This window comes from Psittacula echo (assembly GCF_963264785.1).
Source record: "Psittacula echo genome assembly, chromosome: Z".
Taxonomy (NCBI): Eukaryota; Metazoa; Chordata; class Aves; order Psittaciformes; family Psittacidae; genus Psittacula; species Psittacula echo.
The window spans coordinates 54,990,936-55,007,209 of record NC_137742.1 but is presented as its reverse complement, the minus strand read 5'-3'; the positions used below and the strand labels follow the sequence as shown (position 1 = coordinate 55,007,209).

The 16,274-nt window shown below is 45.5% G+C and overlaps 1 protein-coding gene across 1 annotated transcript; it reads left to right on the top strand.

The window, feature by feature from the left end:
* Positions 1–771: 771 nt before the first annotated feature.
* Positions 772–1,893, top strand: TMEM271 (transmembrane protein 271; the record flags this gene model as incomplete). Its single annotated transcript, XM_080638098.1, has 1 exon — positions 772–1,893. The coding sequence occupies one exon, from the start codon at positions 772–774 to the stop codon at positions 1,891–1,893; it is 1,122 nt and encodes a 373-aa protein (XP_080494224.1).
* Positions 1,894–16,274: the final 14,381 nt, after the last annotated feature.

The window sequence follows — 16,274 nt, the reverse complement described above, 5'->3', positions numbered from 1 at the left end:
CACGGGGCTCGCCGTCAGAGCACACAGCAGAGAGGAGTGACGGGAAGTGCCGTAGGCTCGGAGGGCTCGCTCGGCTGCATCAGAGCCCCCGGCACAGCGCAGCACACTGACAGGGATGCACGGTGGCTCCAGCAAGAGCAAGCGCTAAATAAATAAATAAATAGACTAATAAATAAGTAAATTGATTGATCGGAGAGAGATGGAGGGAGGGCAGGCGGCAGCATTCTGCATCGGAACCAGTGGGAGGTTGCAGACCCTGCCGCCCCCTGCCCGAATTGCCCGTGCTTCCCGGAGGAGAGCCGTCCCGGGGGCGGCCTGCTGTCCCCCCGTGCCACGAGGGGAGGGGGCGGGATTTCGGCCTCACCGCCCCCCGGACGAGATGGGTTGAGCCGGGGGTCGCGCTGCCCCCGCCACCTGTGTTGGGCCGACGGGCCGCCCCCTTTCCCCGGCGTCCCCCCCGCCCGCCGCGGCTCCATCCATAATTAATCGCCTCCCCGCAGCCGCCGCGATAAGAGAGGGCGGGCGGGGACGAGGAGGCGGCGGCGGCCGGGAGGCGGTGGGGGGAGCGTGTGCGCTCGCCGCGCCCGGCTCACTGCGGCCGGCGGCTGCCTGCCGTGCGGAGCGAAGCGGAGCCCAGCCGCCCCGTCGGGGAGCGCCGCGCTCGCATGGCCGCGCCGCGCCGCGCCGCCGCCGCCGCTGCGGGGCCAGGGGGGGCCGCGGGAGGAGGATGAGGCGGGCGGCGGGGAGGCGGCGGCGGCGGCGGCGCGGAGGATGAAGTGGAGCGTGCGGGGAGCCTGCGCCGCGCTCTCCAGCTGCCTCCTGCTCGCCTGCGCCCTCAGCGCCGCCGCCGTGGGCCTCAAGTGCTTCTCGCTGGGCTCCGAGCTGAAGGGCGAGCCCTTCCGCCTGGGCACCGCCGCCGGAGCCTTCTACTCGGGGCTGCTGCTGGCCGCCGGACTCTCGCTGCTCGCCGCTGCGCTGCTCTGCTGTCGTCCGCCCGAAGAGGCACCCGCGGCACCGGCTCCAGCCCCAGCCGCGGCACCGGCCCTGACCCCGGTTCTGGCCTCGGACCCAGCCGGGGACCCGGACCCGGCGGGAGGCGGCACCGGCGCGGGGGAGGCGGTGGCCGCGCCGTCGGGGCCAGTGGAGAAGGCGCCGCCCGGGGGGCGGCAGAACTTCCTGCTGCTGGGGGTGCTGGTGTTCATGCTGGGCGTGCTGAGCGCCTTCGCCGGCGCCGTCATCGACGGCGATACCGTTTCGCTGGTGGAGAGGAAGTACTCGCACTACTGCTTGCTTCAGCCCGGCGGCGCGGCCCGCCCGCGGGGCGGCCCAGCGGTCCCCGACGGCTCCGCCGCGGCGCTCCGCTGCCAGAAGCTCCGGGACTACCAGCAAGGCTTGGTGCTCTCCACCGTCTTCAACGCGCTGGAGTGCCTTCTAGGCCTGCTTAACCTGCTCCTCGTCAAAAACTATAAGGCCTCGCAGCAGCGCGGACGCCGGCGGCGCCGGCGTCGAGCGGCCCCGGCGGCTGCAGCGGCGGCGAGCGGGAGGCGGCGGCGGCGGCGGGGCGGCCCCTGCGGCGGCGTCGGTGGCGGTGGCGGGCGGCGTGCTCCGCGCCACAGCCAGGGCTCCCTCTTCTCCGGCGGCGAGCCTGAGCTCAGCCCCGGGGATTGCCCCTTCCAGGCCGTCTCGTACATCAACGTGGGCGTCTTCCACGTGTTCGACGAGGCTGGCGTGGAGGTGCACTGCGGCGGGCATCCCTCCGTCGAGCTGCCTGGCTACTCGCCCATGGACCCCGATCTCAACGCCTCTTACCCCTACTGCTACCCTCTGTCCAGCGAGCAGCCGCCGGCCTACGAGGAGATCTACCCCAGAGAGCCCTGCGCCCACGGCACCTAGCGCCCACCGCCGGCGGGACCCCCGACTGCCAGCCAAGCCCTCGGCTCTCCGTGGCAGCCGGAGCCGGGACCAGGCGCCGGAACGGCCCGGGAGCGAGTCCGCCAGCTCCTCTCAGACGCGAGGCCCGGGGACAGCCCTTGCACCACAGACAGGACGGGTCGTGGGCAGGTGCCGCCGTGCCTCTGGCTCTGCGGAAGCTTCTCCCCTCTCCCTCCCTGCTCTCCCCTTCCTTCTCCCCACTCCGTCCCACCGACCCTCCGTCCGCCGGCGGCTGAATTTTCCTAAGGCTGCGCAAGAAACCCCGGGTTGGTTCCTCCCGCTGCCTCTCCTCCGTAGCCAAGTTTAGTTCCTTTCAAAGTGATTCATCAGTCTCCAGCTTTAGCAGTCCAGAGTTACCCATTTATGATAACCAGCCAGTGTAAGGAAAAGGCGTCATGAAGCTTCTTTACCTCTCAAAAGAGCTAAATTTCTAAACAACGCAGAGACATTTGTGTCACGTTTACTAGAGATGTATTGGGGATCCTTAACGTTTACACTACTCCTTGGGAGAATTGAGTTCTGTTTTAAGATTTAGTGAGTTAAAACATTCATTGGTCTTGTAAGATGCACATTGAGAAAAACCTGCACTTTGAAAAAGAAACAGGAAAAAAAAAAAAAATCAACGTTTTTGTACACTAATGTGCCTGCTTTTGTTGATAACTTCTTACTGTAAAAGCTTTCAGAAGTCTATAGTGAAAATGTTTGGTAAATTCACTGCAGTTTAAAATCGATGATTAGTTCCTTTACTAACACAACTGAGATGTTGCTAGGATATGGCAGTTAAAAGGAAGTCCAAATGTCATACACATTCCTTTTTGTAAACAGGTTCTGTGTTTTTAATGCAAGGCAGGATTTCTTTTTGTTTTACACAGGTGAAGGGTTTAATTCTATTTTGTACAACTACATGGTTTACCTTGTAATGAGTTTCATTTTACCTGTTACAATTCATCAATCTGGTAAGCTTGAATATTAAAAGTTTTATTTGAAATATATATATTGTAAAACAGCCTTAACTGGTGCAATGGTCAGTTTTAAAAGAAAAAAGACAAACAAACAAACAAAACAACAACCAAACAAAAAAACATAAACCATCTTGGAAGACATCTTCCAAATGAGTTTCAAAACAGTGTTTATACTCCTATTACAAAGCAAGAATTTTCTTCTTCTTCCTCATTTTTTTTTTTTTTTTTAATCTTTTTTTTCTAAAGGTCACTTTAATTCCTGAAAGTGAGGGTGGGATGGTGAAATAATGGGATGGTATGCTGTTAACTCTTTCTCAGTTTAGAGGTATTAAAAAGGCTGTATGCAAAGGGCAAAACTGCTAAATCTGTTTGGATTCTGCTGTGGAATGCCAGTAACGGCTAGTGCAAGAAAGTGCTACTTAAAGAGAAGAGATATGGCATATTTCATCACATCATTCAAGAATAGGTAAAGGCTTAATTTCGTGTTCCACAAAGAACCAAAAGCAAAATTTTCAGGTTGCTTTTGGTTCAGTATCCCCTCCCCCAATTGCAGCATACTGAAATGAAGTATTACAAAATAACCTTTCCCTTTCTGTTAACCCAGTGTTTGGAGCCTGCTACGTAATGCCAGTGTATCAGCTACCCAGAGACAGAGAGAGTTAAGGGAATGAAAAGTTACAGTGTGTTTCTGTGGTCGATGGAAAATCGGTTTTAAATTTTTAGCTTCAGAGAGACTGATGTAATTTACAGCCTTAGAATTGGAGAGAGGAGGGTTTAGCCCAAAAATATTCAAATCTCTCTGCACTGTTTTGTTTTCTAAAGTGTTTTGACTTGCACACTTTGTATAATCTAAAATGCAGAATGCCTGAGAAGTCTTAAAATTGCAAACTGAAGTCTGTGAAGCTCACAATCAAAGCTCTAATCTAGAGGAGACAGTTAAAAGCAGCAGTTGCCAATTTGCCAAGTAGTTCTAAATAGCAGAAATTTAAGACACAGCTCTTTCTGGCCAACAGATTTCTTGTGCAGAACGTCAGCCTAAAACATATGCCCTAGCTAAGTCCCATTTTAGTACTGAAGATAGGTTTTATGCTGGCGCTTTGCAGATGCATTTCCTTAATCCCTTACAGGGAAGTGACTGGGAAGTCCTGAAGACTTTACCCTTAATACTAACTTAGGCACAAAACCAATCCCGTAACATACTGTATTGTTCATACAGCTGGGATTTTGCAAAATGAATAACTAAAGCAAGGAGGCAAAAGTTCTCATGTAAGTTTCCAATTGGAGGAGTTAATGAGACAGCATAGTACCCTGTACTGAGTTGAATGGGAACTGCTAGGCTGCAGGGTGATTTTGGAAAACTGACCAGCTGGGTGCCTAAATGCAGATGCAGAGGCGTAATAATAGTTGTTGGCTTTAAGAAGATTGGCTATATACATTGTAGTTCATGGAAGCTGTATCTTAGTTTTACTTAAGGAATTGATTTTTGACATAAAAAGACAGTGTTTTACTTAAGATAACTATTTTAGGAATCATGAACTAGACAGTTCTGAAACTCCAGATGTTCCAAAGATCAGTGCTCAGGGAAATAAATGGAAAGTGAAGAAAGCTACCTATTATACTCAATTGTCTAAATGTAAACAATTTTAAGCTATGAATTTTTACGATTGTTAAATTCATAACTTTTTTTTTTTTTTTTTATGTTTCGGTGTGTATGCACTTGTGTAAGTGTGTGTTTTATTTAAGTCTGTTCAGAATGCTTTGAATTAGGATATTTATTTGTGGTTCAGTTTTAGTTCCTGAATTTCTACTTTTTCTTCATTTGGGCTTTTATGTCCCGTAGTAGTTTAATTTAGTGGCGGACAGGTTGCCAGTATAATGTCCAAGCTGGACTCCCACAGAAGCCAGTAGTCATCATTTCATTGACTTCAGTGGGTCCGGGCACCTACTCTAAATAATCTTTAAAGTAATGTTGATCTTCTGGCATAACAGGATGCAGCAGTGGCATATTAGTTCTCAGTTATTTATTTGTATGGACAGCAGTATTAAGGGAGGTCACCTATGGTATTATACATAGTTCTCTTTTTTTTAAAAAAAAAAAAAAAAAAAGAAAAAAAAAGAAAAAAAATATAAATTGGCAGCAAATTGACCGAACAAGCCATGTTTTCTTAAAGATGGTATACAAGTGTTTCAGGTATCTGGTGACTAACTATTCTGATAAAACACCACACGTATTTATTTCTCAGTGAAAAGAAACATACAAATACATGATTCAAGATGAAGCTTCACAGGCATAATTGCAGTATTGTGAAGCCATTTTTAGTAAACCTGAATCATCACTCTATCTTCTGAGCAGTAATGTTAGAGTGTATAAACCGTACTGTGCCAAAATTGAAAATAGGCTGGTGTGGGAAGCATCAGAGCTTAGGTTAATTGCCTGAGAGGATTCATACTGTCCCTTTATTTTCCATGCCCCGTCACATGGTTGTCGAGGCGAATGCAAGCCTGATCGATTCATGTCACTGGAGGATGTTAACTGCAAGGCTTATGCCTTAAGGAACAAAACCAGGGAGCATGGAAGAGAAATATCATGTATGTGCTATCAAATCTCCATTTTGCTTAGCTGAAGTAACAACAAGACTGTTTTTTGCCCCATAGCTTGTTGTTTCAATTTGCTTAGAGCATTACTTGCATCTGTTCAAAGAGAGGGATGAACAGATGCAATACTGCTGTTTTGGTCACAGCAGAGTACTGATTTGATAGCAGACTGTTCCCAGATTTCCTGTCCCTTTTGCAGGTAATAGCAGCTAGTCAAGGGATGAAATGGTGGAAAATCAAGTCTGCAGTCTTTGATGAAACATGCTCCCTTCATGTGGAAAAACGTATTCCCACCAGCCTATTAGCAATTCACATTAATTATTTTCACACTCAAACATTCTTGCTTGTATCTGTTACTTAGACTTTTCATTGTAATTGACAAACAAAATATATGTGAATCTAAAAACAGGGGAAAAAAAGGATGTTAGAAGGAAATTGGATTAAAGTAGTACAGATTTTACTCAAAAGTTTGATTTCACTGTAGGACTTCTTTGGTTCACCAAAAAGCGCTATGGTGGCTGGCATAACTTAGATATATTTCAGACATACTGTTTAATCATCAGAAAAGGTTTCTGAATGTTCACATGAGTATGGCAATCTGTTTCTGCTTTTGGACATAGTACATATGAAAACCTTTTCTTCATTTTGGCATTTAATCTGAGATTGATCCTCAAGAAAATGTCAGTAATTGATCTTGTAATTTTAGGATCAATAAAATACGTTTTAAAGCACAGCATATCCTATAAGAAAAGCCTAATGCTCTTCCTTTCATATTCTTCATTGTCTCAGATGGATGTTTAATAGTACAACTAAAACTAGGGATTTAATTAGCACTTTTATTATAAAAATGTGTTTTTCAGGAATTTACAACTTGTGTAAGTGGAACCTTGACATAAAATTCCAGGTTTTACTATGAAGTCGAGTCAATTTCTGTAAGTGAGGTATTTCTCAGTTACAGGATGTCCCAATATTTTAGATAAATTCAATTGGTAAAAATCTAGCTCTGTTAATTTCATATAATGGCACTCTTTAATGTGATAAAAGTTACCTCTCCTTAATTCAGGCTGATATTTCAAATTAAATGCATAAGGGTGAGTAACTCTGAATTCCTTATGGTTACTGTCCAGTTTTTAAATTTCTTCATTACCTCTCAGTACTTAATGGCATATGACCAGTGCTTAGTATATGTTCCAGAATCAGTAACACCTGATCTAATAACAGTTTAGCAGGTAAAATGAAGCCCATAGACCGATGTCATGCTAGGGGAAAAAATCCTCAAACACATGTTGCAACTATTTGGCATACAGTTTCCTGCCCAAAAGGAGGCACTGCCCAACCAAAGTAACTAGAAGAAATCTGAGAGTTTAAGTTGGGTGCACGGAGTTTGTATGTTCTTTCTATTACAACAGTTCTTTCTATTATCTCTGGAACTCCTCCCTTGCATAGCTTCCTAACAGTGAAATCCATAAATCGGTGTTCTTAAAAATTGATTAAAATCACTGCTTTACTTTCTGCAGGCCAGCTGTGCTATGTACTTTCCACCCAATGTTCAGGCACCTGGTGAAGTTCTGCTGAAGTTTATAGGTGTGTCACCATGATGGATCCTAGATCATCTCTGACTGAAGATCAAGTCATTTAAGAAGCCCATACGACTGTCCTAAGAAAAGTATATTTTCCTTTACAGAGGAAAAAAAAAAAAATAAATACTGATGTCATCTTTCATTCTTCCTTCAGATCCGGCTGCCTTAAACTTCACTGAATTTACCCTGAGGCAGGAGTGGAGATGACATTGCAGTCTGCTACGCTTTCACGTACTGAGTTTTAGAAACCTGGAAGACCTCCATAAGTTTTATGGAAGCAAACACTTCCAGCGAAAACAAAACAAAACAAAAAACCCACATACAAATGGCTCTGACTCACCACCAGGTAACAGAAAATTCAATGTCCTGAGTGAAACTATCCAGTCACGATACAATCTAGCAGAAGTCCCCAGTGTTTCACTTCTGGATTTCTACTGGCATTGTTCTGTCTACTGGGGATATCAGGAAGTTCATTTCGTGGTTTTTGCAAAAGAATCATTTGTTTCACTACAGCACATAAGGATTAAACACCTACTAAAGACTACAAGCATCCTCACTAGTTGGTCTCCTCTGTGGCCATTGTTAGCAGAGGATAAAAGTGCAGTGTAGGAGGAGAAAAAGCTTATTGTCATACTCTTAGTGGGTTCAGAAGACTACACATTCCAAAACATTCATTGGTTTTATATTAAGACACTCGATCTGGTCATGGGAGGATACCTATAAGAACTAAAAGGATTATTTTCCAGGCATATATTTTTGGAAACGTAATACTTGGGTTTAGAGAAGGTTCCTTCAGAATCTGCTTTTCCTCCCAGGTTCTACATTTTAAATGAAAGCTCATCTCACAAAAATACATAATGAAACGTCCAGACACTTAGATTATTACATTTAAGGAAATTGAGTAGACCTTTCCTACAAATTACTGGGTACCACCTGTTCCTATACACCAATTCCTATTCCCTTGTTCATATAAGTGATTTGGCACATGGTGCGGTTGGAGCCTTACATACCATCATCCAAATTTTGCCATTTACTCATAAATGAAAGAGGCAACAGCACAAAATTTTGCTACAGAAAAGAAATTTCTAGATTATAATACCCAGTCGCAGGCAACCAGGCAGTCATGGATTTTGGATGAGCTATGTACAATCTTAAGGTGTATGTAATTGCCATGTATTCATGATTAAAATGAATGCCCTCACAAAGATATCCACAAGGGATTGTTAGTGGTGGATCCAAGTAGAGGCTCAACTTTCTTGCTGCTGGACAAACAGCTCCTAGAAACATGGAAAAGGCCTATCTACCAAAAGAAGGTCAGGCTTGCACTAGAAAGGAGAGAGCCACCAAGAAATTTCTACTTTGTTGCATTTTAGAATATCTACCTTTTCCTGAATGACCCAGAAGCTACCAGCTCATGTAGATCACCTAAATTGGATGTGAGTGTTGCAAGAAGCTACCAGCTCATGTAGATCACCTAAATTGGATGTGAGTGTTGCAAGAAGCTACCAGCTCATGTAGATCACCTAAATTGGATGTGAGTGTTGCAAGAAGCTACCAGCTCATGTAGATCACCTAAATTGGATGTGAGTGTTGCAAGAAGCTACCAGCTCATGTAGATCACCTAAATTAGATGTGTTGCAAACTACTCAGTCTGTGCAAATCTTTTCTTTTTTTCCTTATTTTTTTTCTCTTTATATATATGATCAAGAGCTGTGTTAATTCCAGAAGCAGTACCTACTGACCTGAGCAGTCAAAATTGCTAGTAACTGAAAAATTACTACCACCAAAGAAGACTGCAGCATTGAGAAAATTATATACCAGGGAAAGGATAATAATCAGAAGGAAAGAAATATAGATACACCACCTTGTGAAATTGTTGCTAAGAAATATGATTTGTTGTGCTGAATGGAACAGAAGGGTGCTTCTCTCAACAAATTGGGAGCAGATAGCTGCACAGAAACGCATTTGGCTGGCAGAGAGTCTTTCTCTTCAGTTAAGGCCTTGGAGAGGTACCAGAAAATATTGTAAGGCACCACTATCATCATCCAGGCTTACCTGGACCATTGTTTAGCGCATTAAGCTTCATGTTCCGCTATGCAGTGGACCACATGCTGTTTTGCCTTGCCAGTGGGAACAGGGACCTGTCTCTTGTGTCACCACTAAGCCAGCATATGCTGAACACATGCAGAGAGCTTCTGGATCCCTGACAATGGGTGCACTGTGGCACTGTTCTGTGCATGTGATGAGAGAAGGTAAGGCAAGGTATGCTGCAGCCCAGGTGAAACACTATCCTGTGTTACAGGATGGGAAACGCAGGCTGCTGGCAAGATGCCAGGACTCCAGACTTGTTACACAGTGGTCTTGGGTGTGGAGAGGCCCAGGCTACATGTGGGGAACCGATCCTGGGTCACTTCCGCGAAAGCAAAATGCGCGAGGGGAATGGGGGGAGGAGGACTGTCTTTATGCCCCCATGAGCAAAAGGAAAGTGATCAAATTGCAGATCTTCCCAACAGAGGTGTTAACTGCTGTCTTGGGTTCAATTTTCATCCTTCACTCCCCCTCACAACTTCTGCAGAGGAGCAATGTACACACAGGCTTAGGGTGGCAAAGTGCACACTCTCTGCGGCCTCTGTGCTTAGAGGGAGAGTCTGGATTATTCAATCAGATGGTGAAGCAGTAAATAGAAATGAGCAGCAAGGCATGAAAAAACTTTGCCTGTGTCCCACGTCTGGCATATCACAAGGGCTGTATAATGCTCTGGGCTGTCCTTTGCTGAAGGCTGTGGCAGTTCTTATCTGCCTAAGGTCTGCAAGATCCAGAGAATGAGGATTCCTGTTGGAAGTTTTCCAGGACAGATCCATCTCAAAAGTCAAAAACAACCCTGGCCCTGTTTCAGTAAATGCATCTCAGGATTCAAGCATGAAAAGAAAAACAGGGCAGAACTGTTTGTTCATTCATAGTTTGTTAATTTTTCATCAAGGACAGCAAAAAGACAAACATTAGTGTTAACATCTCCAATCCAGAGAATTGCTTCATTTTAAGAGGATCTGAAGCTGAATGATAAGGAAGCAGCAGAAGGTAGTTACACTAAAGGAAAATGGATATTTCACAAGTCTGCTGTCACACTGTTCATGATGTGCAGCAGAAGCTAACAATAGCAGGAATTTCAGCTTGCCTTACATATGCGGCTGGAAATCTCCAGATGACTATTTAAAAACTATTTTATACATGACTAGACTAGACTTGCAGCCCAGTACTTACTGTGCTCATATGCAGCATACAGGGATTTTTTAGTCCGGTGTGTATACGCTAAAAAGTGTATGCTGGTTGTGGATGATGGCCATCTTCATTAGCTAGGTCACTGCCACTGGTGAGGCAAGCTCACCCGTTCTCTTTAGCACTGCTGCAGAGCAGGAGAGCACTGCAACGCAGAGGCTGAATCTCAACAGAAGTGCATGCACTCCCAGCACCATGGAGCCTCAGCTGACTCTTCCCTGGTCACACTCCTTGTGGGACCCCAGTAAAACCTGCAGGTCCATGCACAAGAAGGTACAACAACACTTGCACAGGTCTCAAGAACGACCTGTGCAAAGAGAAGGAAGAGGCAAGAGGAAGGCAGCTGAGATCTTCAACTTCTTGCCTTACCTTCAGGCCAGTGAGATACTTGGTAGCAGAGGGCCTCGGCACACCATGCGACACAGCACACCAGGAGGCCAGGTGCCACAAGAAATGACTTTCTTCTCCAAAGGAGTTAGTGGACCACACAGAAGAGAGACTAAAGCACTCATATTCCTAACTTACAGAGCTGCATAGTTTGAAACAGAGAGGGCCATGGTGCTGTGCTGTGATCCCCTGTGATCCGCAGACCCTACAGCTGATCAGCTGATGCTCAGTCATACGTGGGGAAGTAGGGGTACTGGAATGAAATTCATGCATTTAACCACTTAAATTAAGCACAGATGGACTGGCCAAGAAGCAGAGATGGAGCTAAAACACACAGAAGCAACTTTATCCCCACCCCGCTCTGAAAACATACCAGGAGAACTTCGAAACGTAGGGACTTTGTGGAGGGAAGTTTTAATTGCATCAGGTGGAAAGAAAACCACACTTTACAGTGGAGATTTTCTAGGTATTCCCAGAAAAAAAATGGACATCTTGTTTCAACAACATGGAAACCCACAAGAACTTCCCAAGAAAGGTAGCTCAAGTGTAGAAATCCAACTAAAAACCACAGAGCTAAGATGATCTCTTAAAATTTCACACCTCTTCTTTCTTTTGGAACAGTCATGTCAATGTGTTCTTTACATTTTCAGCTCCAGCTCTCAGGCAAGATAGAAGCTGGTAGGAGGCAGACACTGATAAAGGCTCTACTGGCAAAGTGTCAGGTAAAGGAAAACCAATTTTACATTTTTGCTCTGACAAGAGAGGACAATATATTCTAGCCTGGAAGCTTAGATGGCAGAGGCAGCAGTGATTAATTGCTCTAATTAGAGCTCCAAATAGGAGAGAGCGAGTTTCCTGAGCTACTGCATGCTAAATTTCCTCATTTCTATGAATAACTGTATTGCTCAGAGGAGATGGGCATCAAAGTGCATTTCCAGAACAAACATTTACCCACTTCAACTTAGAAATACCACTAGAACCTCAACACAAATAACTAATGCAAAGAAACAACAGGCTATTTCTGCACCTGGGAGGCAGCATAATAGTCTGGTTCAGCTGCTTCCCAAAGGAGCACCATAAATGCTTGCATGGGCAACTGCACTGAAAATGGGTGTGTGACTGGTCTACCACACCACCACTTGCTGGTTTCAGTGAACCACTAAGTTCTGCTGGCCACTACAGCTCTAACAGGAGACTTCTTGGCAACAGGGCTGGTACCCTGCTCTTTTTGTGCTCTTCACTGAGGTTTGTTGCCTTCCACCCCAACCTCCCTTTCAGACAGCACCAACCTTTTTGCCACCAACGGGTAAATGTCAGGTCCTGATTCTGACCTTTGTGATGAGGACAAATGTAAACAATACCACTGCAGTTGACAGAATTACACTAAAAACTGCCTCTTTCTATCAGAAGGGGAGCAGAGCATGCAAATTGCTGACTGTCAGCTTTGCCAAATGCCTTATGGGAAATTCTGAATGTATTTCTTAAAAAAAAAAAAAAAAAAAAAAAATCTGGAAGATGTTAAAAAAAACCCAGTCAAAAAAAAAAAAAAAAAAAAAAAAAAATTTTAGTTGGAATATATCCTACACAGTCCGGGAGTCAGCCAACTTTAGCAACACTCTTCTGTCATATGCAGAAAAAGCTTTTGCTTCAGCTGAGTCCAGCTGCCTCTTATTGACAATCAGATGTACTGGCACATCTAATCTGGATTGTGGCCATCTACAAGTAGCTAGAAGCACACAAATAATAAGGGTTCATCAGTGCACACTGATTTATAACAGGAGGGCAGTGAGATGCATATGTCTATTATTTTTCTTCTGGTGTTTGTTTGAACTGCTCTCTTGTCTGACTAATAAAAAGCACTGATAGAGGCCATCAGGAGAGAAGGTACTTAGCATAGGTGCATGCCAGCAGCACTTCACAGTCTGTAAGTACTAGGCTCCTTTCACTGCCTGTGCATGTCGGAGGAGTCTCTACATCACCAGAGAGCTGGCCATCTGAGCTGCAGAGGATTGCAGGCTGGTCTTAGAAATGTTCCTGCCGCTGAAGCAAAGCAGAACAGAAATAAGCAAAACAAGATTCACTGCTGATTGTACCCTCTCATTTGTATGCTCAATACTCTTCCAGTAATGAATCATCAGCCCAAGTTCTGCTCGCCTCATCATGGCTGCAAATGCTGCAATAGTACTAAACTGTGAGGGACACGAATTCATCTCCAAATGACCATGCACGGGGGATGCTGGATGTCCATCAAGCTGCCAAAATTTTACCCTGCTGATCTGGGAAGTGGCACAGTATGCAGCTACTCATAACAGAGTTGAATAAAGGAGAGATACTTATACCATGACAAGGTGTCTGCAGTGCAGTGTGCATCTGTGGAAAGCAAATTTTATTCTGCTTTAGTCAGAGTGCTCTAGAAAACAGCAAAATTACCCAGCTAATAGCATACCTCCTTTAGTCAGGAAAACTCTTCATGTCAAGACATGGAAAGGCAATGCATCCCACGGGGGAAGGAAGTGCTCCATCCCTTTCCAACTGTCAGAACAATCTATAGAAAAAAACACCAATGTTTTGGACAAAATGCCTCATATATTCACCAAGAAGAAAGGCAGGTTCTGTTCCAGGTGTCTGCAGCTCCTGCCTGAACAAGGTGCGTCAAAGTTACACCACGGTGAGCAACAGAAAGGAGCTACCAGCCCCACAGACACCTGCAACTAAATACAAACCCGTTTCCAGCAGTCCCATCTCTGGAAGAAGACATGCCTGTGCCTGCCAAGAGCAGAGCTTACATGTGGAGATAACAATGCAACATGGTGTTTTTCAAAGGTTTATGAGGAAAGAGCGAGGGGGGGTTGTTAGTAGTTTGGTTTTGGTTACAGATGTTTATGTGCCAGTCCAGCCAAGCAAAGCAAATTACAGTGCTGGAAGAACTGGAGGGACACGACCAGCTCCCAGAAACTGCCTTCATCTGAAGTTGAGCACGTGCAAAGAGCACCTTGTCATGGTGCTTTTTGGGGAAATTGCATCAGGTAAACAAATCCGAGATACAAAGGAAATTAAAGATGCACTGATGGCCTATATAATAAAGTGGGGTTGTACATTTTTAAAATTAAAAATCTAAAATCAGACTCGTAAGGTGACATTTATACATGGAGCCATTTGTCTCCAGTGTCAGTGGTCTTTCAATTCCTAAAGGACTTTAGTACCTGCTTGTTGCAAAGGGCTGCATGTTGTCTTTGAAAGATTTGCCATCAAAGAAATTTGGGATCCTTTATAAGCCAATCCTGAGGGAACAGAGAGGGTACAGTTTCCCATTTTTTCACAATGATCCACTTGTAACAGAGCAAAAAGAGAAACAATGGAAAGATCAGGTATGCTTCTTCAGAAACAAGGAAACAGATTTGGATGAAGGGATGATTAAACAGAGACAGAAGAGGAGGGAAGGAACTTGAAAAAGTGGATTTTTCTGAAAGCAGGGGGAATGGGGAGGTCACAACAGCTTTATTCTGTAAGATATACAGGCTGGCTGTGCATCTTAGCTAATGAGTGGAGGAGAATTTCCTCATAGAGCAAACATTAGGTCCTTTAGACCATGCTGCTCTTTTTCTTATTTCTCAGTTCCAGAAATTGCTGCCTTTGCCATTTTGCTGCTTGACACTACTGTGGAAGAAGGTTGCATCTCTCAGTTCCAGTACAGCCAGGACAGATAGCTCCCATGGGCCAACAGCCCTTCACTATCACACTTGCTCCAGGAATTAAGCCACTTTCTTTTCCTGCTGCATTGTTGCTAGGGAGCTCCTGAGGTTCCCCTGGATACTGTGCAAAGGATAATCAAAAGCTCTCATCTGCCTGAACTGAACAGAAACTGCTATTAGTAGTTTCTCTTGCCTCCTCTCCTTATGCCTTTGTTTGCTTTACTCCTGATTTGTTCCAAAAACAAGAGTATTGTTGAGGGTTGTCATAGGCAAAAGAGCATTAAACTCATGTGCATTACGCCTCATTGAACTGAAGTTGTGCACGTCAGCAGCTTAGTCTGAAGCTGCTGGGAGAGCTAGGATGTGTTCAAGGCTTTGATCAAGAACCTACATCCAGCCCAGGTCCTCCTTAGTTACATACCACAGCAACATTTCCAGGGTGAACCCGCAGCACAACCTTTCCTCTCAGTTACTCTTCTTATTTGCCTGAGGTATCTGCTGCTGTGCACTTCAAAATGTGCACAGTGAATTAGTGTTTGAGATAAAGCCAAAGAGATAAATCATAGAATCATAGAATACTTAGGATTGGCAACAAACTTAAGATTATTAGTTTCAACCTCCCTGCCATGGGCAGGGACACCTCACACTAAACCATGCCACCCAAGGCTCTGTCCAGCCTGGCCTTGAACACTGCCACGAATGGAGCATTCACAACTTCCCTGGGCAACCCATTCCAGTGCCTCACCACCCTCACAGTAAAGAACTTCTTCCTTATATCCAATCTAAACTTCCCCTGTTTAAGTTTTAACCCATTACCCCTTGTCCTATCACTACAGTCCCTAATGAAGAGTCCCTCCCCAGCATCCTTGTAGGCCCCCTTCAGATACTGGAAGGATGCTATGAGGTCTCCATGCAGCCTTCTCTTCTCCAGGTGTCCTGGGTTCAGCAGCAGCAGTCAGTTTTTCTCCTTCTTAGTAGCTGGTGCAGTGCTGTGGTTTTGACTTTCGGCCTGGGAATAATACTGATAAAGCCGATGTTTTCAGTTGCTGGTCAGAATGTTTACCCTGACCAAGGACTTTGTGAGTCTCATGCTCTGCCAGGGAGGAGGGGAAGCCGGGAGGAAGCAGGGACAGGACACCTGACCCAAACTAGCCAAAGAGGTATTCCATACCACAGCACGTCATGCCTGGGGATGTAACTGGGAGCTACCCGGAAGGGCACGCTCTCTGCTCTGTCAAGCTCGTTTTCAGCAGGTGGTATCATATTCTCTTCCCTTCTTATTTCTCTTATCATTATTATTATTGGTGGTAGCAGTAGTGATTTGTGTTATAACCTTAGTTACTGGACTGTTTTTATCTCAACCCGTGGGAGTTACATTCTTTCAATTCTCCTTCCCATCCCTCCGGGAGTGGGGAGGGGGAGTAGAAACTGCATGGCTGACTTGCCAACTGGCTTAAACCACGACACCAGGCTGAACAGCCCCAACTTTCTCAGCCTGTCTTCATACGGGAGGTGCTCCAGTCCCCTGATCATCCTCGTGGCCCTCCTCTGGACTTGTTCCAACAGTTCCATGTCCTTTTTATGTTGAGGACACCAGAACTGCACACAATACTCCAAGTGAGGTCTCACGAGAGCAGAGTAGAGGGGCAGGATCACCTCCTTCGACCTGCTGGTCACGCTCCTCTTGATGCAGCTCAGGATACGGTTGGCTTTCTGGCCTGCGAGCACACACCGAAGCCGGCTCATGTTCATTTTTTCATCGACCAACACCCCCAAGTCCTTCTCTGCAGGGCTGCTCTGAATCTCTTCTCTGCCCAACCTGTAGCTGTGCCTGGGATTGCTCTGACCCA